The sequence below is a fragment of the Heliangelus exortis genome, chromosome 9 (assembly GCF_036169615.1).
Source record: "Heliangelus exortis chromosome 9, bHelExo1.hap1, whole genome shotgun sequence".
Classification (NCBI taxonomy): Eukaryota; Metazoa; Chordata; class Aves; order Apodiformes; family Trochilidae; genus Heliangelus; species Heliangelus exortis.
The window spans coordinates 11,378,861-11,402,146 of record NC_092430.1 but is presented as its reverse complement, the minus strand read 5'-3'; the positions used below and the strand labels follow the sequence as shown (position 1 = coordinate 11,402,146).

Sequence of the window (23,286 nt, the reverse complement as noted above, 5' to 3'; positions counted from 1 at the left end):
TTATAGAAAATTGGATTGAAGTTAAATACAGTCTGTAACAATTTTTTTTTAATATTCCCCTCAGCACTGCAGGTCAGCAAGTTGGAAAATTTAGGATCAATATCAGTAGCTTTATTATACCCTTATTTTATAGGCATACTACACAGATCTTGCAGCACTTGTAAACAGAATTCGATTTTTATGTTTGACATCATTTAAGTTGAACAATTTCAAACTAAAAATTCAGAACAGCTGCTTTGAAGTTGTCAGATTAAACTGGCATTTGGGATCTAGAGAAACACAACATGCTTCTACAATTTCAAGCTGTAAAAAAACATTACTACTAAAAATGAGCACACCAGAATTACTTCAGTTGCTGACATTTCAGTTTATATAACCCAGCTTCAATATTACTATCATCTGGAGATCATTAAGTGTACAGCCCAAATTAAACAAGCTTTCCACTGTTATTATTTGCACAACTGATTAGTGGCAGCAGCAGTATTGTAAATAAAATGCCAGAAACTGCTAGTGTTTAAATCACTGCTACATGGATCTGCTAAACAAGGGAGTTGGCAAAAGTGGTCTCTCAGCTTGAAGAATCCCAATTCTGTAGTTCATTGGTGAGTTTTTGCACTGCATAACCCCTTTACTTGTCACATTGAGTGCCTGACCTTCTTGGTTTCATCCTTGGTTAATAAGCCACTGTTTAAATGGCTTCCATTTTCCTTTCTTCTCCCAAATAACTTCTATATTAATATTCGTTGGTCAGTATTTATGATGTACCAGCAGGTGGTCAGAAAATACAATGGACAGATAAGCTCTCAGCATTATCTGCACAGAATTTTATTTACAGAGGATCTTCCAAAATAAAATAATTGGTTGAAAAAATGGTACCTACTACGGGAATTTAGCATCATGAGGAACATAGGCTGGTGTCTTCTAAATTTCTTCCTATGCAAGAACAGGCTTTATCTAGCCAAAATTGAATGAAATTTCTCACATGTAAAACAAAGAATTTATTGGGCAAGTGTTGTTTAAAGTTGGAGAAGGCAGATGCGTGCCAAGCACCATACTGGGAATGACATTTCTGAAATTCTACTAAAGAAACAAAACAGTCTTCAAACAAAAAGGAAGAAGTTATATTGAAAGGATGAAGCATCTGAACAAGTAAGTTCCATTTAAACAGGAAAAACGTATGTAGTGTATATGGCACTTATAGATAAATGCTGTAGATTTTAGAAAAAAACAAAAAGCATTTTAAGTTTTAAACAGGCAGTCAGACACACAATAGATATATCAGAAATTTTGAAAATTGGAACAACTCTATTCTAATAAGAAATGTTGAAAATTTTACCTGGAGAAGATATAGGCTATGTAATGCTAAACATTAGAGAAAACGTGTAAGAAGTACAGCTCTTGTACCTGTAGAGAAAGAATTTCCTGCAAGAACATGAAATCCAGATTAATATAACTGGGAATCAGATTTGCACTTACCATGGGAAAAGGACAGGAACCGTATCCAAACTGAGTATAATAGTATTGGCCTGTGGACCTAGCTTTTAGCAATGAACAATAAGATGGCAGCCCAGTAGGTAATTCTAGGAGAACAAAAGTTCTCAAAACCAGCCAAAATAATTCTAGGAATTATTAGGAAAACCAGTAAGAAATACATATAGAACCAGATGCATGTAGAGATTTTGTATCTGGAATACTCAGTGTGGTCTTGTTCTTGGCAAAAGTATAGCATAACTAGAAGACAGATGCATGAAGGCAGCAAGAATTACTGAAGTTATGAAAAGCCTTTCACAGAAGGAACAAATGGACTCTTTTGGCCTAGAAAAGAGGACAGTGGATTCACAGGTGTCTACAAAATAATGGGTAACATGGGAAATGTGCACAGAAAACAGCTATACACAGTTGCTTATTACAGTTAAAACTAAGAGACATTAAGAGAGATACCAGGTGACAGATGTCAGACAAAAAGAGTATTGTTGACTTTGAAAACAGTTTATTGAAATGGTAGCATTTGATGTTACTTCTGTCAAAAAGGGGTCATGTCAAATCCGTGAAAGAAAACCCTCAAATAGCTATTAACAACAAAGGCAGAAGTGTAGGGACTTACGGACTTGTGTGTCAGGGGCTGCAGGTTGCTAAAAACTATGCTGGAGAAATATTTCTTTCATTGTCTTTGGAAACGTGCAAGGGGAGAAAAGGAAAAGTTACATTCCTTTCTAACATCCAGTATTTGACCACTGCACATGAGAGGGGAAAGGCAGAGCTAACAATAAATACAGCCTTTAATCCTGTACCATAGAAGCTGAATTGAGTTACTGTTTATATTGTACACAGCTTGCTGATGGTAACTTGTTGTGGCACTGGTCCCCCAGCCCCTGTTTGTGTCAACACAGTTATGTGACTTTAGCTGCTCCAGTCTAGGTAGCAGGAATGTAATTATACCAATTAAAGGCATAATAGTGACATGTCTTATTTTCCCTTTTAATGTGGGTATGCTTAAATATAGCTGCATAGTATTACTGTATGAGTCACAAAAGAAAATATGCCTATAGCCAACAGTTACAGCTAGTACAAAGCATGCACTAGATTTCTAGATGAAGATTTTGTATACAGGCACAAAAGGTGTAACTTTCTTAAGTCTTAATGGATGAGGTAAAAGAAAATGGGTACTGAAGAAAAACTGCCCAGAAATTCCACATATGATACCAGCTAATGGAAGACCCACCAATGACTTAACTTTTAAGATCATATCTCATGGATGGGTTGCTTTTTCCAGGGATAAAGGTCTTGTCAGCAGAAAATGAGGTACCAGGAACTGGCTGTTAATAGCCTGTGATTATAGCATGAGGCCAGTCTAGATCCCCCTGCTTTTCTTGAAGCTATGTTAAGTTTGTATCCCTTTTTCCACTTTTTTCATATGTTATGAAAAACATTTGGAGAATCCTGCAGCAGAGCAGGTTAAGTTGTAATCATGCAGGACTCTGAACAGACTGCTTTGCTAGCTGCATCCAAAAAAGCGAAGTTACACCAAGGTAAATAGGTCAGTTCACAGGAGGAGTGTTGCATGTTTGAGCAGAAAATGAAATGTAAAATAAGCAAAACCAAAATAGTTATTTTGGTGACAGAGCTGCAGGTGACCTTTAAAAGCACTGGATTTAATACAAGTGAAGGTTCATGTTTAGTGAAGCCTCCCTCTTTCCCTTTGAGTCTGTTTAATGAGGCAGAAAATTTTAGACTTTCTTCCTGCAGTGGTGAAGTTACATTAATTGACAAAGTGCCACTTTAAACCCCATAGCCATGCCAATCACAGAAGCAAGATAGAAAAAGCATTTGCTGCCTTTTTCTCTTAAGGACCCTTTAAAGACAATGAGGAATCTGGACACTTACCTCAGTGCACACGCAAAAAATGGAAAAAGCAGACAATAAATGTGCTCTCTTCAAAACTATCTCACTTTGACTTTTTACATGCAGATTTGAATACCTCTTTAATTTTGATAACACTTTTGAGATTCATGATGACAGCGAGGTGCTGCGGAGAATGGGAATGTCCTTTGGGCTCGAGGCAGGCAAATGCTCAGCAGAGGACCTAAGAACTGCAAAATCACTGGTGCCAAAAGCTTTAGAAGGCTACATTACAGGTAAGTTATAGAAGACTTTTAGATATTGTGCCTGATCAAATTAATAACATTAGTTACCTGAAGCAAATTTTAATTATATTTATCTGCCTAGGTATGTAATATTGAAGTTATATATGGGAGCTAATAGAGTTGGTGAATAAGTCAGTTGTTTTACAGTTAATTTTGGAAGGTTTATCATAGTTGTCCTGTAAATTAATTCACTCTGATTTAAAACAAACCTCTGAGTGAGCTGGATTATGAAAAAATTCTTAAGTTCACACCAAGAAGAGAATTTTAATAACCTTGGGTGTGTGTAGGAGCAAACTGAAAGAACCCAGCTCCTCCCAAGTTGAGGAGGAAAAGGAAACTAAAAATCCATCTTGAACTGTTTGAGTTTGATCCATATGTGACCTAGCAGCATTTGCCTGAGGTAGGTGAACACTGCAAAGAATTCTCTCTCCATGTAGACGTGCTCAGGGTACTCTCAGTGCATGGCTGACAGGCTCTCCTCTCTACAGTCATTCCCATGCTTTTACTTAACAGTGAGACTCAGATAAAATACATGGCCAGCAGGTGCCATCTGAGCTTTTCTAAATAAAACAAGAGGTTTCTAAAAGTTCCATGCTGAGGCTTTTACCTCCCCTGGTCACACTGTCTGAACAGGTCACACTTAAATAGACTCAAACATAGATCCTCTTCAGTGTTGCGCTTGGGGCTGCGAAAAATTGTAATCGCTTATTTTAGGTTTTGTCAGACTGCATTTTTCTTGGTGTACCCAAAGCTTAAACTTTGGCCCAGCATTTTCTGAAGTTTCTGTTGCGACCTCATCTGCAAAGGAAGCATTATCCAATTAATTACTGTATACAGACCTTCATTTTTGTCAAAAGGGGGAACCAAAAGCTATTGCCCTGACTTCTCTACTAAAGAGACTTTGGTCTTAAGTTACATAAGTATAAAACTGTCTTTCACACAGGGAGGTTGGAAACTTCAAAGACATTACTTAATTACTTTAAAACTTTCCAAAAGTTGATTCTATTCTGTTGACAACATTTAATATTCATGTCAGGATCTTTTAAATGCTGGCTTTACTTTAAAAATGCTATTTGTTTTGCTAAGAAAAATATTGTTAATTAGCCTGGAAGTTAAACATGTATTCTTGATTATACTATGTGAGAGAGTTAAGAATGAAATAGTTTCTTAAAGTGATGTAAAAACACTGCTGGATATAAATTAGAATTCCCTCACATTCACTAAAATTAGTACCTTTACAATGGCTTACTATTTCAAACTACATATGCTTATGTTTATCAACCCTGCTTGTGTTTTCTGGTCCCCTTTTCATTTGGATTTTAAAACTAATATTTCATATTTTAATTTCAGTCCATTTTGAAATTACACACCAAGTCTTTATAAAGCTGCACTGGTGCCAAAAAGAGAAGTTTAAAGAAATCTTGATTTATTCCTTGAAAGTTCATTAAATTAAATATTATTTACCACAATCTACCATCATGTAAAAAAGGGGAAATTAGTAGAACCCACATCTTTTAATAGCGTTGCAATCTTCAAGTTACTTAATTGCTCCCATATATCAAGAAACAAATTAAAATTTCAATTTAATTTTCAAATTGTATTAATTTTTTTGCAGATAATAGAAATTATTTACATGTGCAAAAAAACCCGTCACAACAGTATTTAGTAACACCAGCTTTTAACGATTAAGCAATAATATATCAAAACTAATTATTAGTTCATTTTAGTTTGCTTTGAAGAAACAGCCATGTACTGCTGGTGAGTTTTTGCTGAAAGCATTAAAAGCAAAACAACTGTGATGTTCCTGTACAAGTAAGAAACAACCAGTGCTTTGTTTCCAAGAATCTAAACAGAAACAAATGGATTCTAGAATTGCACATTAAGAATGCTGTGATTAGAGTTATTTCTCTAGTAGCAGATGAGCAGCCAGAAACCTATCTAGAATTTTAATCATAAGAAATTTATTATTTTTTTTACACAAAGTGCATTGAGGCAAATAATGTACTCCTCAGGCATAGGTTACATTTAGCTGTCTCAGCCTCTGAAAAAATTAGTCCAGAAGTGTTGCCTCCTTGTTTCCTAGGGGTAGCTAGTTTATGTACTCCAGTAGAAATAGTCTTTTCATTGTAGGCCAACTTCTGTCTTAACAGTCTGTATTTCACCTTGCTCTTCAAAAAGAAAAGCCAGCTAGCCATTATTCCAAAACGTTAATAAAATGGAAGATTACTAGCAGTGACTTGTTATTCATCTGGAATATTAAGCATGTACAAACAGGTACACCCCTTCAAAACAGGAAACAAGGCTGTGGTACATCTGTAATTCACTTTCTTAATCTAAATACAATGCACTCATTCCAAATAGTTCAGCCTCCTCCTGCAAAGACAGGAGGAGACTGTTGGAACATGTTCTCTGTAAAAGCACCCTGCATTTATGGCAATCTTAACAAAAGCCATCCAGCTATGTCCAACTATTCTCATCTATTCTCCTCTCATAGATCACCCTAAAGCTGCTGCTTAATAATGTTTCAAAGACTCTGCTGGCAGGAACATCAACCTTGCTAGGCTTAGTTTCTAAGGTGTGCTTTAAATACCTTGCTGCTAACAAGTCTCCACAGTACAAAACAAGGTAGCCTGGAGATCCCAATGGATGGTGAGCCAATTTCTGTAGCTCTGACAACCCACCTAAACAAGTCCCTGTTCTATGCAATACACTGTGCTGCACTCCTCAAATCTCAAGGAGCCAAAGCTTAACAAGAACACAGAGGGACAAATGAGAAAGCTTACGTAACAAGCACATTTAGTTATTCCTCTTACCTGCTGTCGCAGAACAATTCTAGATGAAATACCAATAGTACAACCCCATTTTACTGCCATCATACTAAACAGTGGTTTGCTTAGGCAAAGAAAATAATAGTAAGGACTGTAACTCCTGATTTAATACATCCAGCTGGAATCACAGGCAAGCATCAAGAACTAGACAGTCCTTGTAACTTTGATATTATTTTCTGTGGAGGTGGAATTTGGGTAGGCCAGTAGAAACATCTTATCTACGAAACAAATTAAAGACACCCCTCTAAAAAAAAATCCTCTAAGTGTAATTGGGTCAAGTGGACTTGTTTTGCTGATTCTCTTGGCAGAAATGGGCATATCTAGAAACAACTGACAGGCATTACTCATTAAGGAATTTGAAAACAAATGTGAACGTTGTAATTCCTGTACACATCCCTCAGAGGGCTTTCAACAAATTACCTCCAGCAGTTCAGCATTACTGCAAGGCCTTTTTAATCCTAAAATGTCTTGCCCCTAGGGAGGAGACTTCCTTGCACATCACACATACAGTGTATATAGAAATAACCACAGTTCTGAGTGGAGTAAAGGCTTTAAAAGTTCCTGTAAGACAGGACAAGCTTTTTAGCAGGCCCATGGTGACAGGACAAGGAGTAATGGTTTTAAAATGAAAAAGGGCAGATTTAGAGTAGTTATTAGGGAAAAAAAATTTACAAAGAGGGTGGTGAAACATTGGAACAGGATGCCCATAGAAGGGGGTAGATGCCCCATCCCTAGAGACAGTAGTTGGATGGGACTGTAAGCAACATGATATAGTTGAAGATGTCACTGCAGGATGATTGGACTAGATAATTTTTAAAGGTCCCTTCCAAACCAAAACATTCAGTGATTGTGTGTATAAATATATACAAATTCCTCTTGATTAAACAGGACACATCTATAGTATAAAATCAACTCAAGCTACTTGGTACCCTGTCTTCTACACTAAACCAAGGCATCCTAACTGCAAAGAGAATGTGAAGTTTAATATCATAGAAGGAAGGAAAAAAAAATAATTATCATAAATGTTTTTTTCTAGATATGTCTACAGGATTTTCATGGATTGACCAAGGATTACTTTCAAGTTCAGCACAAGCAGTTTCACATCTAGAGGTAGCAGGACGCACTTCTGATGCTAAATCGAGGTACATAAAATCGTTTTTTATTCAAAGATAAGTGATATATGCTTGTATTTGGAGTAACCCTGCTATTTCATACCATGTACATGCAGGAAGAGATTTGTCTATTATGGTTGATTTTGATTGTGAAGAAGTCTCTTATTCTGTCTTCCTGGATTAATTATATTTGAAAGGTAAATCAGCGTGCTCTGAATTTTGAACATAATAGCTATTTTGTGTCTGTTTCAAAAGACTAGAATCACTTCCCAGCCCTTATTGTAAGAATAACAGCTTTATCCTGATTAACCTTAAATTCCTGCCTAGGCATGAACTACAAATAGGTAATTACATTTGGAAAAAAAGCCTGATAATAATAGAAGAGGATGTTTGGTGTCTAAATGTACCACTACCTCAGCTGTCATGCATGCAGTTTAATCTACACAGTCTACCCACAATTTTAAATTAAAAGCCAAGCAAACAACAAAAACCAAACAAACAAAAGAGTAACAGTCAAAAAAACCACCTCAGCAACCATACTTCCCTTGGAAGTTATCTGCACCTTAAAAAATGGAGGAAGTGATTATTCTGGAATGGGTTCTTCCTCATGATGTTTAATAGCTTTATTTCATATTGCAAATATTTCTGTGTATTGGCGAAGCTATGGTTTACTCCAAGCTTTCTTTAGCTTGAGCAATTCTACTGATTGGTTATAAAAAAGACAAAAGCTACACAATACCAATTTTTTTGTGAGTCTCCGGTATTTAAGTATCTTTTGTAACTATTAGCTGTGTTTAATGTAAAAGCTTTTGGATTTTTCCCTGTTGGTAGCATTTCTTTAATTAAAGTAAAAACTGAGGCAAAAAAAGGACTTGTTAAAACTAAACAAGAAATCTTCTAAACTGCAACATTTCTGTTGTTTTGATAGTGAGAACCCAGGGTTGTGTTTGGATGCTGAAGTGGCCTTAGCAACTGGGCAGCTTCTTGCCCCTAGCAGTCAACAGTCCAGCAGTGCAACATCACGATACTCTGAGTCACGGGGAGAAACTCCATGCTCATTCAATGATGAAGATGAAGATGATGAAGATGAGGATTCTTCCTCCCCAGAATAAGGACAGTAGAAAGCAGAATATACAAAATGCTGCTCAAATATTCTTAATGGGCGCTCCTGTTTGGATTTAAGTTTTTGCCTTCGTTTGCACTGTGTTCAGTGAAGCAAAATGGAAGCTTCAAAACAAATTTCCTCAAGCTGAAATTGAAGACTTCTTGTAACTGAACACAGTGACACACAGACACAGAATAAGGTATTTTTTATCAACTATAACCAAGGAAAAGAACAAAGTCCCTGGAGATTTGGCAAAGTAAACACCAAGTTCAGTTTCCATTTTGGGACATTCTGTCTCGAATCTCTGTTTTAAGTCTGTATCTTAATCAGATGGACAAGAAAACAGTTAGGCAACAAATGCCCATTCTCGCATTGTGTTTTGACTGTGCTACCTTTAGAAAAAGGGGGAGAGAGCACATGCAAATGCTCTAAAAATAGCTATTTAAAACTGTCTTATATGAAAATTGTTTTAGGGAAAAGGGGCTGTTAGAATGTTTGCTTTTTACTGTTCTACTTACTGTATAGAAGATTCTTTAAAGTAATATAAATTGCAAGTGATTAAACAAATCTTGAAATAATAGTTTAAATCCATTTTAGATACTCTGGAAGTAACATTAGTATGTCTCTTTTGAAAGGTTCATATGTGCATTTATACTGCAGACCTAATTTATTATAAGCATAAGTGATTATTCTTAGCCATTATTAAACAGTCAGGATAAAAACTGGTATTCTCTGCACCAGCTTTTTTGAGGAAGAAGTTTAAAAATTGTATTTTCTAGATTATAGTGTATCCAGTGTAGCTTCTCCTTTACTGTTCTAACGTTATAGTCCCTTTGATTTTTCTAGCATGTTTTGTTGGTTTTTTTTAAAGGCCTCTATGTTAAGGATCTCAGGCAGCATGTTTTCAAGGCAGTATTTTCAATTTCAGGGTGGGCACGTCATGTAACTTGAAGTCATAGAGTTCAAGGCCTTAGGAAAAAATATTGAATTTTAGCAATACATTATTTCATGGTTTGCATTCTAGTCAGCTTGGATTGTGACAAGGCTAACTTTCTTATAAATAAATTCTGTTGCACTCACTAAGGTGAGTGTACTAAGTGCACCTTGGAAAAACAGTATCAAATCACTTCTTAAAATAATTTGCAGCTAACGTAACACAGCATGAATCCCATTTGAACTGTTAAATTAGACTTGGAACAGGAGGCTCAGTGTTCTGTAGTTAACATCACATCCAGTCATAAGGACCTTTTTTTTTAAAAAAAAACAACCAAAGCAACACTTGAATAACAGCAAAATACATTGCAGATGTACTCTTCCCATGGTGTTCTAACCCAGAATTTTAACTAATCTCAAAGTTAACTACTTTTAATTAGGTAAATCCAGTTTAAAATAGTGTTACTTCGTTTTAGTTTTTATACAGTATGTTCATAGTTGACCTGCTTCTACATACCAATGTATGAGCTGTCAGAGTTCAACAACGTTGGCTGTCATTTAGTTAGAAGATTAGGCAGCTTATAGTACTGCTATTTGCTTGAGCAGTGGCACCAAATTGTATCCCTTGACTGCTGTGACCATTACTCCAGCACCATGTGGGCTGTGTCCACGTGATCTTTTATAGGCAAACCTGCACTCAAGCCAAGGAGATCCAAAAGCACCAAGCCTGAGCTGGTGGAATGACCTCAGGTACAGCTCAAATGTTACCTGGCTGTTGTACAGGAGTTGGCACAGGGCTACATACAGGACAGGTAAAACTGTGAGGAGCACACAAGCACACCTGCATGTTTGCATTACAAGTTAGAGCATCCAGCTGGAAACTTCACAGATAGTTCAAACTCCTGCATTTGGGGTTCAGTTAACAAGGCACTGTTATTTAGGTATAGCTCTTGCCTGAGCAAATGGAGCTATCTAGCTTGCACAGATGAGTTTCAAATGCACAACTTCCAAGAATTCTTATATGCCTACCATCTTATGCACCCTCTGGGCAAGATTTCTGTTAATACTGTCCTGTGCTCATAGCTCACAGGCAACAGCAGACTGAGGGATTTACACCACCTCACTTCAACCAAATCTGCAACACTACCTCTATATGAAGAAAAGCTTTACAAATACAAAACCATATTCTCACTGAGAGAGTCAATGCATTTGAGTGAAGTGGCTCACTTTTGAACTAACAGGAGAAGGTAACAGATATTCCAGGCCTTACTACGGAACTGTCAGCTTCATGACATTCAATGACATTTCATTTAAACATGTAATTACTCATATTCCAAAAACGCAATTATTTTTTTCAGATACTGTCCTGTCAGCTTTTGTTGGAGAGGGCAGATCTAAGACACCGAGTATGTATACAGTCCTCAGAATCTCTTAAAAGAGAAGAACATTTTCTAAAGTTATTATTCCTCCCACCCTGTACATTAAAGGCACATTTAACTTTACACTTCATTCACATTTCCCACTGCAGATCTGTTTAAAAGGAAAAAATGGCAAAACACTGAACAGTTATTGAAGAGGAGCACTTTGAACTATAAGAACCTGGCAAAAAAAAAAAAAAAAAGGCTTCCTGCCCAGAAAAGGAATGCATTCCATTAGCACTCCCTGTGCTTTCTGTTTTAGAGGAAGGGCTTCAGTGATATCTTCCTTCCCTTGATGTCCATGTCCCTCAAAGCAGCAGACTGCACAGCTATTGGCTTTCTAGCAAGCTTCAAGCTATTAACTTTTTTTTTTAAAAGTAATCTAAGAGCACATAAAATTTATTTCAACAGTCAAAGCAAGATTTCAAGTGTGTTTTTCCTGAACTAGTTGAATGTAAAGAACAAAACAAGCTAAAACATTCAGAAGACATCTCAAAAAGAAATTAAATCCTTGGGAGCCTTTGTGCCAAGTTCCAGCTGAGGATGAAGTTCAACTAAAGCACTGTGGGTCTTGCAGTTACAATAAAGTCTGGGAACTAGGAGGATTTTGGGCCTTATCCAGCCACAGCGGTGTATGATCTCAGGCAAGCCTTTCAATTCTTGTTGATCTTAGCTGACATACTTAGAAGAAAAAACAAAACCAATACCAAAAAGCAAAAAACAAAAACATCCACAAAACAAACAAAACCAACCAATCAAACAAAACACTCTCCAAAACAGGTGAATGCAAGACCTCACAAAATGCAGCTGAACTGAGTTCTGAGCAATTATCAGTAGACTGAGAATATTAAGCACCCACACAGCTCCCACTAAGCTAATGGCAGTAGTTGTGCTCAATCACTTCTCGATCTAGGCCTTCCCTCCCTCTGAAAGCTATCAGCAGATACTTTCCAGAATAAAGTGGTTATTAGCAAGACTGGTTTCCCCATTTTCTGTTCATTTACCCTCGTTCTCTCCTATCTTATGCAATACACTTGACATTCATTAGTATGAAACAAGTAGCAACTGCTACTAGATGGTATCTCTTATAAGACACAGTTAACATGTAACTTATGCAAATTCTATTTAAGATATATTTAAGTAAGTCACATGTTTCTCTGTCTTGGAAATCTATTTGAGTTATTCAGAAGGCACTTGTCTGCAAGCAAAATAATGCTATGTGTAAATGCTTTTTTATATATTGTATATAGACTTATTTCTGGACTTCATTTATGGTGCTTGAAAAAATCTAAATACAACTTTGAGAACCTTATCAGCACTACAAACTAGATGAAAATATATGAGTCAGAGACACCATTTTTCTATTCTGTTGAAACCTGACAGAATTTTTGTGGATTTTGGATTTTAAAATGGCATTAAAGTGTGCCATTTCAACACTGGAATTGACGGCAACAATGCACCCAATCTAAGAAAGTGTGTATATTTAAGTAAAGACTACAGCATGTAAGATCATTTTCATTAAACCTAGTACAAGCCACACTAGACATTTCCATTTTGGTTAAGGTTATTATTTAGTTTTTAAACTATGGCTTGCAAGTACTTATAATCCCTCTGAGCATCTGGAAACTGCTGATTGTACAGACTACTCACAGGACTGTGAGAACTACTTTTAAAAACAAGTAGTTTATAAAGACAACTTTCCTTTTACTAAGTTAAAGATATCTGTGTTCTGGATTAATTTGAAAACAAAGCCAGTAACCACAGGGTATAGTATATGGTAAACAAACAAAAACTGGCTCACCTAATTTGTATCTTCATTAAAAGAGTCTCTCAGGAACATAAAAATTTTAAAGAGACAGATACAGCGAAGCTGGAAAAAGACTATATGAAATTCTTAAATTTTTTACTTAAAAAATTATAGTAGTAATACACTTCAAGGTGACCTTCTGCTTTCTACAAGCTTAGTTGTTTTAAAAGAAGAGAATGCTGCAGTTCAGTTACTTCAAGGCCTGGTATATTTTACAGCTGAAGAGACATCTCAGCCTTCCACACTATAAAACAGTGTCTTTTGCAGCACTACTGATGAGCAAGGAAGGCTGAGGACCACTAGTCTGTGTAATGAAATTTTGTTTCTTAAAATAGGCCACTTCTTGAATTCTGACTTATGTCTAGAAAATGCCTATAATTTTTACTTTCTGATTATCACACACTTTTACCCTTGCACACATGTTAATAGCTCTAAATACTCAATTTTCTGCTGGCAAAACCAAATCCTGATACCATGAAACCTCCTGAAGTTCTCATTCCTTAGACTCATCTAAGTTCCCAAATCTCTTTCCTGTTAGAACTTGGCCTGTTTCTTACAGGCTGTGAGCAACTGTTCTCCCCTGAGCCCAGCTATATTGCCAAAAAAAGTCCTTTCAGTCAACATTACTCTCAGTTGTTCATTCCCTCAACCAAATACTACCACTTTTCAGGTCACTCTAGAGCTAAAAAACAACATATTTTCTTTCTGCTTACTTTTTTTTTTTTTACAGTACCCATGAATCCAACGTTTACGGTATCCACTCATGCTACAGGAAAACAAAAATCCTTGCTCAAAATTGGGCCAAGCTCTAACAAACCAAATCCCAGGAGAAAGCTCCTGCTTAGGAACAGTTTGGAACAAATTAATAATTTAATTTTTCCTTTCTCCAGTAAGAAAAACAGGCTTTTTTGGGGGGGTTAGTTAAATCTCTAATTTAACTTTAAAAATTAGTGGATTTCATTGCACTAATAGAGGCATTAAGTGTATCTCCCAGCATTTCCTTAGGAAAACACCACCAGCAAGCATAAGTAAGTTTCTGACATCCCCTTGTCCCTACAGCCAGGCTGCATATATAAAAAATACTTATAAGAAGTATATCCAACTGTTATGAAAGAGTATCTCACAAGCACCTCCTGTGGAAAAAAAAAAAAAAAAATTAATCCTACTTTGAACAAACCTATCAGAACTAGGATAGGAGATCCTTCCCATTCCTTAGGTCTCAACTGCAAATAACACCCTGGGACAGAGACACCAACCTCTATTTGCATATCCATCACATACCAGGAATACGTGGTCAGCAAGTACAGGCACGGTTTTTACAACGCTACATTTCTGCAGGCACTTCTTAAGATGATCTGGCAAAAAATCAATCCCTTTGCAATGAACTAATGCTGACATACACCTCAACCAACAGAGCCACTACAACATTCAGTATGTGATGAAAAAAGACACATCCATCCATCCCCCCATCACAGTAGCACTTCTTAGTATCTACTATAAGCTACATAGAAGTAAGTAGTAGAGACACTTCCTTTTTATGTTAAAACGCAGAAACCGTTTGAAATTCCATTAAATTAAATATGAAATAAGACTTTTTTCTACTCTCTCTTTCTTTTTTTTTTTTTTTTTCTTTTTTTTTTTTACTTTAAGAACAAGGCCAGTCATGGACAAAGCTGTTTTATGACCTGTGTCATGCTGAAGTCAAAGGCAGGTTTGTAAATTTGGCTGGTGGGAAGAAAAGAAACACTGACAAATCCAATTTCTGAGGATGCTAACTTTATGGGAATTTTTTTAATTCACTTTGTCCTACTTTTCCCCCTGTCCTGTTCCCCCTGCCAACATATGTGTTGGCATAAGGTGTCACACAAACACTTGGCAGAAATTTTTCTCCCTTCTCTTATGCTAAACTCCTGTGTCTTCACAAAAATTCAAATTGCCCATTTATCTCCTAAACAATTTGCTGCATAACTTTGAATTGTCCATAGATTTCTTCCTTTCCAAATACCTTTAGATTATAAACTAGATTTTTATTTTTGCAGAAAGACTGCTATTAAGCTAAGCTGACTTTTGTCCCATTAAATAGTGTTAATTTCTACTACCACACTACGTGGTTAGAAGTAATGTAAAAAAGAATGTGGTGGTAATTATATGTGCTTTAAACACTGACAAAGATATAAAAAGGCATATACAAAGTTTTACTTTCCTAATAGGAACACTGGCATTAGCAAATAGTATATTTGAACCAATAGGAAATATTACTTTGTAGTAGAAAACACTTTGTAAATAAAAACTTGTTATTTTTTTAATGGAAATTTTATAGAAGAAACTATTTCTGTATCCTCAGTCGATCCCATGTTTACCTAAAATGCTGCAAGTGGGAATTGTACATTGCAAAACGGGGGTGGGGAGCAGACAAACATGACTGAAGTGAAAACTATGTACACTTTGGAGAAAAACACCCAGTTGTCTGGGAACAGGAACGTAAAGCATAATTACAGAGCTGAATAAAAGAATTTCAAGGAAATGGAATTGGGCTTATTTTTGAGGAAAAAAAACAAGTGCTCAAGTTTCATGTTAACACGATGAGTTATACCACACAAAAAAAATACACAATTATTTAATGTCTACAAAATATTGCATCCTTTGGTGTTTTAAAAATAAATATAAAAATCTAGCAATTGCACCCTCATTCCTTAGTTTACAATTCAGAGAAACTTAACTTCATTGTCCAGGGGAACATGCATAACTTCTCAAATTGTTACATTTTGACAATGCAACTCACAACATTTAGGAATATTACTGTCCCTGTCTCATCAAGACATGCACCCAATCTTATGCCTAAGAAAAGGCCTCAGAAAGACCTGACCTATTTCCACATCAAACTGAACGAAGGTTTCACACAGGCTTTTTCATCCTGTTTTCCTAAAAGCATTGGGTCTTTTTATTTGACAGTCAAGTCTCGGAAAAAGGAATTCAGTGTGCTTATGAATACACATGATACAGCTCACCATGCTGTACCCCCAGAACATGTGCCACCCTTGTGTCCCATGCTAAATCCTCTGCAGAAACCTTCAAACATCTGTAAGCTCTGAACATATATCCTTCCAGTCCCCCTCCCCATATTTTGTTAGCAAGAATCCAAATAAGAATTCAAGAAGCATTAAATACAGACCCTCTTCATCATCCATGTTGGTTTTCCAACTTTACCAAACAAAAAAAACTCCCAAGTCATTTCAAAGTGCTTGCTTTTTCATGTACACAGAAGACCCATGACTCAGTATTTTTCATCTCAAACCAGCTGAAAGTAAAGGTTAAAAGACAATAAAAGAAATGTGCTAAACTGTAAATTCATTCTTGTGCAATTTAAACTCTAGCACAGACCCCCTTTCATTTAAAATGGAGTGGGGTATTTGGAAAGGCATTTTCAGGAATAGATTTGACAGACTTCAGTTAACCCCAAATAACTAGCTAAAAACTCTTGTTTTTTATGTGCAAGAAACACAACTGAGTAAGAGGGTACAGTCTTTATATCAATAATAAAGATACTGCTTAAAAAAAAAAAAAAAAAAAAAAAAAGTTAAAAATCCGTACCTCCTTTTGTGTTAGTGTTGACATAAGTTGCTACCAGAGATTCTGAAACATTAAATTTCCAGTGAAGCTGGTTTGGATTAATACTCTCCTCTAAAAAATCTAAAAGGGCAAGTTTTTGTTGTAAGCGACTTCTATTTCTTTGTACTGTATTTTCACCTGGGACCTCCTCTTCACCCCACTGCCCCAAGAACCCAACTGAGAGACTAAGAAAATGTTAAAGCATAAAAGCCCTTTTATTCTTCTAATGAAGAAGTACTTGGCCTGGTTCTCTCCAAATGGAGAATCTGCAAATAGCTCTGAAATTACAAATGCTTTTGAATCGAGTTTCTTCAACTGTCCAAAGAGATAGCATCATACAAACTGGTTTGTATTTTTCTTCACATACATTCATATGTTTGCTAAGAAAAAGGACTCAAGTAATGGTAACTGCTACAGCTCTCTGCTAACAATAATAGAAACATTGAAAAGAACAAATCTTTTCCTTGGTTTAAAAAAAAAAAAATTTTTGAAAGTGCATTTTGCTGAATTACATGCATTCTGTTAGAAAGCAAAATGATCTCAGAACATTCAGAGAAACCAGAAAACTACCAAATTTATGTAGGTTTATTATTCATTAACATCTCAACACTGAGTGCAGGATATGAAATAAATTTGAACAATATTTCATTGTGGAAGTGCAGTCACGAGTAGTGTCCCAGGCTGCGTGTGACTCGTGTAGGTTGCTCCTGAACGTGTTTCAGCTTTGCTGCAATGGGCCTGTCCCTCATCTGCCTGAAGAACAACACATCTTTGCTCTTGGGTCCTACTAAGTACCGAATTCCTATGCCATTGCTCCTGCTGTAGATCATTTAAAAGGCTCGGAAACCTAACACTGAGATTGTTTCCTTGCTCCTGAACAACTGTTCATGGGTAAAAAACCCATAAGAAACAAAATCTATATATTTGACAGAATACATTGTACTTCTCAACTATCACAATGCTTAAAACAAGTCTGACATACTGAAAAAAGACAATTTGTTGAAGGATTTGTATTCCTGCCTATTGGTTCGTAACAGCTGCCACCTAAACTACTTGCAGGATTGGTATTTTTACATTTTGAGAATCCCTCATTCAGAGAACTCCCAGATCCACAACCCGTAACTGAAAACCATTGCCCCAGGCAGGCATAGCTGAGCACCAAGTGACACAAGAGCCTGCAACAATGCAATGGCATCAAAAGGAAGAAATCCTGGCAAACAGAAGGGCTTGTGTTCTCCCAGCCTGCGGCATATATTACAAAATGGCAAAGTTACCTAAGCGCCATTGTTTTAGAATACATGATACCATGTACCATGTCTTTTGGTTCAAATGACCTGTGCTACACCAAGATTTCATTACCTTGACACTTAAGTCTAAGTTATGCAAAAATTAAAATACACATTCAATCTATCACTGTTGATCGAATATTATTTTTCAAACATTAAATAACAAAACCCGTTTATTTCCACATTATGTAAAAAGCAGCAGCCTACATTCTTCAAGCAGCTGCTGACATAAACAATTTTTATTAAATAAGCATCACAAAAACATTATCAGCACATTTAGGAGCTGAAAAACATTTCAAATTAATAAACCACATGGATGATGGGGAAATGTCCTAGCATTTACCTGTTTACAGCCTGAACCTCCAGATTTCCAGAATAAATTAAACAGCATTCAGAGCTTTCAGTAACAGGACTAAATTGAGGGCATGGACAAGAACAAGTTCCTGCAAGGTAAGGAAGGGTGTGAGCTCACCACAGGTAGCTCAGACACTGAAATTACCCACGTTGCACCCCACAGAAAGTGTCTCTGTGGTAAAGGCAAGATTTTTTTTTAAAGGGAGGAGAAAAAAGTGAAGTTGCCACAGTTGCCAGCATGTTTTAAGGCCACACCTTGGTTAAGCATCAGAAAAAGAGGTTCTTGCATGTTCATGCATTTCGTTAAGAAACAATTCTTGTGCTTTTTATCTCCTGTTGTGGAATGGCAACTTATGACCAGCCCAGCCATTACATTTCCTGTATTTGTCTCTATATGGTTTGTTCCTGTGGCACTGGAACACATGCTCACCAGATCAGTACGCTCTAGAACAAGAGGGTTAGGAAGCTCCTGCACACCCCAGGGGTGTGGGCAGGCACCCCTGCCCTCCTCACGGACCTGACTGTGACAAATAAAGCAACACAGAGGCAGAACAAGCTGTTGACCCAAGGAAGGCTGGACAGCTACATAGCATTCCAGGCACACAGTGCAATGTAATGCTACCTGCCACTGTCTTAACACTTTAGAGTAGGTTTTGGGCTTATGTCTGACAAGGCAAAGTCAATTTTGAATTTTCACACCTGTGGTATCACCCAGCTGTGCTTATTTTGCACATCTTCCCCACATCCGCAAAGAATAAGGTCGAAACGCACCACACGGTCTAGAACCACAGACTTGTACATACACAGACTGCCACCTACTCAGCTCCCCGGCTGTTCCACCTCGCTCCCTCTCCCTGCCCACGGCTGAGGCGGCGTTTCGCCCCCGCCCCTCGGCACTCTGCGTTGGCCGCCGAAGTGCAGGCCCCGCCGCTTGCCTTCCCACCCTTTCTGAAGTGCCGACGGGTCCAGGATAGTGGTCCCCGTCCCTTCACCCCCACCCAGAAGCAGCTCCCCGCCTGTCACCGCTGCCTCGCCCCCACCCCCCCGTCCCGGCCCCGGTACCTGCGCTGCCCGGCCTGAGGAGCCGCTCTGGAGACAACGCGCCCTTTCCCGCCCGACCAACGGCCGCTGCGCGCGCCAGCTCCCCCCGCCCGGCCCGGGCCCGCTGAGCGCTGCACCCAGAATTTAAATTGACTGAGGATCAGAAGGCAAAAAAATGCGAAACTAACCTTTTCTATAAAAATTCCTAATTTCTGACGAGTTTGGAGCTGGCACAGCTAGACTGGAAACACATCTTCACCTCGCTGACCTTCTCGAAACACCCAGCCCATGGCGCCGCAATCCAGCCCCAGCTGAGGGTCTGGAATGTGACTCGACGCACGTGTCCCTCGTCTGGTGATTACGGGCGGGACTGAGAGAGGAGCAGAGCCCCCTCCTCGCCAGAGGAACCCCCCTGCCCCCCCCTGCAGAGGGGTCAGCAGCTGTGCTGAGGTACTCAAGCCATTAGCGGCCTGGTTGCCATGATCCACACCTGCAACAAGCCCCATTACAGGCCCCCACTGGAATTGTTTTAGGAGTTTTATTATAGACAAGAGTTTGAAGCAGGCCATAGCTAAGCATTGTTCAGCTGCTGGAATTGGAAAATCTAATTTAATTAAAAATAACTACGAAGAAGCAACCAAAATGCAACAACTTCAGATGGATGCTTTAACCTATATTTTCCATTTAAAGCCTTTTACAGCCATGTCTGGGACTTCTGCAGCTAGTCCTTGTTTGGACTCCACAACTGGATGTTTGAAATTGGGAGCCACCCCCTAGGGAACAGACTCTCACCATGAGAATGAAAGACCATTACTGCAAAATTCTGAACTTACAATACAGCAATACAGAGTAATCATGACAGGCAGCATACATTCATACAAAGTGTGTGAAATCTATATGGTATTAATTTTAAGTGATTCAGCTGAACACTTAGATCTAATAGGTGGCAAAGCTTGAAGGTGAAAAACCTTAACTGTTTCAAATACACTGAAGAGTTACAAATTACAGCTTTGTAGAATCTGCAGACAAAACTTGGAAAAGCTGGAAAGATGGAAAAAGGTTCTGCGCTTGCAAAACTCCCTTTGAGGGAGACTTTTATCATCATCATCTTAACTCTGTATTACCATAAGAAAATAATTAAGTATTATTATTAATAGTAAATAAACCAAATTGTAGAAGAAGCTGGTCTACCTATTGCTAATAAGACATTAAATGTAAATGACTACAGCTGTAGAAGATGAACATGAATACAGCTGTTGGCTGTCTGCGGTCTGCTGAACATTTTGATGTCAGCTCAGGGAAAGCCCAGAATTTTTATTATTACTACTTTGAAACCTCCTCACCTTTAATATTTTCTCACCATCCCATTAGCATTACAGCCAAGTTGAAAACATTCTAGGCTTACAAACTTTATTCATGTTTTGCCAAGCTCCTGCATTTCTCTGACATCAGGCAACATATTAAGACTATTAAATTAAGATTGAATGTGATAGGTCTTTTCTGCCTACGGTCCATCACAAAATGAATGAGTCAATTATATCAGAGCATTTATCAGATCAGTATCTCTTAGTCTTCCAGTAGCAAATAAGGGCCAGAAGCTTTTGCACCAGACAAGATCTAATCAGGTTTGTCTAACTGAGGCCCCTTCCAGCCTGCGTACCTGTATGATTGTGAGTGTTCCTGAGATAACTGACTGATTTTTCTTAAGTAACTGCAGAGTCCAAGGAACTCTTCCCAGACTCAGAGATAGGTCTCACTAATTCTACTTATAGGAGAGTAGCCCTATTTGAAATCTTGGGAAAATGTATCTATCAAGTGGTGGATTTTATGGATAAGCTATTTCTGTTAAATCAAATATACTGTACTAAAAGACAACTGCAGACGAATATGCCCTGCTCTGATTGCCAATAGATACAATCCCTTGAACTAATTTTTTTGTTTTTATTCAACTAGTTAAATTTGTGTTAGAAAAAATGGTAAAGACAGTATGAAAACACCGGTAGCTAGAAGAAAAGAAAAAATTACAGAAAACTGCCCTCACCAGTGGACACTCTTAAAAGATACAAAAGCTGAAGGTAAGTGGCCCATGTGCTGCCCAATATAGTGAAGAGGTACAAGGGCACAGAGCCAGAGTGGGCCAATAAACACTGATGACCAAGTGAATCCTGTTTCAGGGGTACAGGATGCAAACACGCTAGGAAAATAGTGCACACGCTGATGAACTTTTGAAGGTGATACTATGCATTTCCAGTGTTTTTTTTCGTTTTCCATTTACACATTATTATAACTCTATAAAGAAGGTAAAATGTTACATAAATTGGATACCCTGGCATTGCACACCTATTCCTTCTCTGTGCTGAAGCTATGAAACAGTGCTTCCAAAAAGGGAAAACACAAGCAGTGCACTCTGCTCCACAGGACATCTTAAACTGAAGAGGAGTGGCTGTTCCTACATGGAGAAACTGCCAAGACTTCTGCACTTACCTCCACAAACATCCATTGGTCATTACTAGTCACCAGCAACTGCTGAGTCAATGGAAGGGCTTTGATAGATTCTTAGCATTACATGATTTTTCACTGTGTATGTTTGTTCTTAAGAGGAGCTTGGCAAGCAGAAAAATACAGAACACATCTTTTTTGATCCAGAATGACTTGTGCCTGACCTAGCTACAGACAAGAACATTGTGAAACCTCTGACAAGCTAGGCAGAGACTGGCTCAGTATAGAGCAGGAACATTAACTCAAGGAACAAGACATCTTATGATTCCAACAGCCATTTGTGTCCTAGGGAGATTTCAGAAAGTTCTCTTGTCATGTTTTGTGTCACGGCTGCATTTCTGTTTGTCAGAGTCCATTTGCCAGTTGCACTGCTGAGGTTTTATATGCAAGTCAGCCTACAGCAGTTTCCAGTTATGGCATCTTATGCAATTTTTGACCTACTTTAACGCACCAGGGCACTTGGAAACACTGCAGCAGCTTGCTGCCTCACTGTGTTACATTGCAGCAGGAAGCAAATCTTGAGACAGACACCCTGATCCACTAAAATACAGGTGACAAAGCCAATCAGAGTTTAGTTCTCAAGCTATTTCTCTCTTAGGGGCATCCAGCTCAATCATTGTATCTATTATTTTCAGCTAGAACCTGTACACATTATTTCAAAAAGGTCAAACCATCAAAAATCTTTAAGTTGTAACATAAACACTGAACTGCATGCTCTCTCCCATCCACTTTGAGCTGCAGTTTTGTAAGACTACTTAATACCTCACATCAGGGCTCCTGTGTATTATGTTAAAACACTACTGGGTTAGTGCTATGTAGATCGTTTCTTTTGCCCCACTGGACAGCTATGTTGGAGAAGAAAGCTTTTGTCTTCTAGATATCCTCCCAAAGTCAAACAATAAACTGAAGGTCTTTGAGGAACTAACAATCTTTTCAAGTTAGATCTATGATGCTCTTCTATTAAACTATTCCACTAGCAAATGTGAACAGCTGGGGAGCTAAACACCATTACTGAAGGAAAGATAGCAAACAGAAGTATTCCCACTATTAATCAGAACTAATCTTTGAACAGGAAGGGAATTAACAAGAAAAAATTGAGATGACTATCCCTCCATCTTCCTCCTCCCACATGAAAAACAGGAGAAACACAGCTTTTACCTCCTTTTCTGCTGTGGTTTGCATACAATTCACTCCAGACCTTTCCAATAATCTCTTAACAACTTCAAGAAACTTTCTTATACCCAGCAAGGATGTTGCTATACAATCCACAGAAGGGTTACAAATCCTCTCTGTCCTGTGGCTTATACCCCTCCAGTTCCCAATCAGTCCCCAACCCCCATTACATCCTCCTTAACAGCCATTTGGTAAAAAAAGCTTCTTCAATCCACAAGCACACAGAGCTATCAAACTAGATTGAGGAAATTCCCTATAGGAACACTTCCCTTCTTTTGAAACTCGCATCCTCCTGCCACACAACTTCTCTTCTCCTCCACAGTGTGACAGCTGTAAGCCTGTTCAAGAGACTGCATGGTAAGAAACCTTCAAGTATTGTCAGCACGACTGCCAACTTTTCCAGAGCCACTCATGCAACTTTTCTTAAGAAGAGACCATGGTTTGTAACCAGTGATACCTTGCCTATGAATTTAAAAT

General features: G+C 37.9%; 1 protein-coding gene and 1 long non-coding RNA gene across 7 annotated transcripts in view; one reads left to right on the top strand and one right to left on the bottom strand.

Annotated features, from left to right (window-relative positions):
* TFDP2 (transcription factor Dp-2) overlaps positions 1–15,371 on the top strand; it is a 53,975-nt gene extending 38,604 nt beyond the window's left edge. For all 5 annotated transcript variants that reach the window (XM_071752142.1, XM_071752139.1, XM_071752140.1 and 2 more), the window contains 3 exons: positions 3,469–3,635; positions 7,509–7,614; positions 8,513–15,371. In XM_071752142.1, the coding sequence (XP_071608243.1) occupies positions 3,469–3,635; positions 7,509–7,614; positions 8,513–8,696 (457 nt within the window). In that variant the 3' untranslated portion in view covers positions 8,697–15,371. The remainder of the gene's footprint in view (positions 1–3,468; positions 3,636–7,508; positions 7,615–8,512) is intronic.
* Positions 15,372–16,652: 1,281 nt separating this feature from the next.
* LOC139799788 (uncharacterized) lies at positions 16,653–19,518 on the bottom strand. 2 transcript variants are annotated; one of them, XR_011727471.1, is made up of 3 exons: positions 19,326–19,518; positions 18,086–18,185; positions 16,653–17,337 (listed from the first exon to the last, which is right to left on the bottom strand). It is a non-coding gene; the product is annotated as an uncharacterized lncRNA (long non-coding RNA). The 2 variants fall into 2 exon arrangements; XR_011727470.1 differs by lacking the exon at positions 19,326–19,518 and adding an exon at positions 19,159–19,261.
* Positions 19,519–23,286: the final 3,768 nt, after the last annotated feature.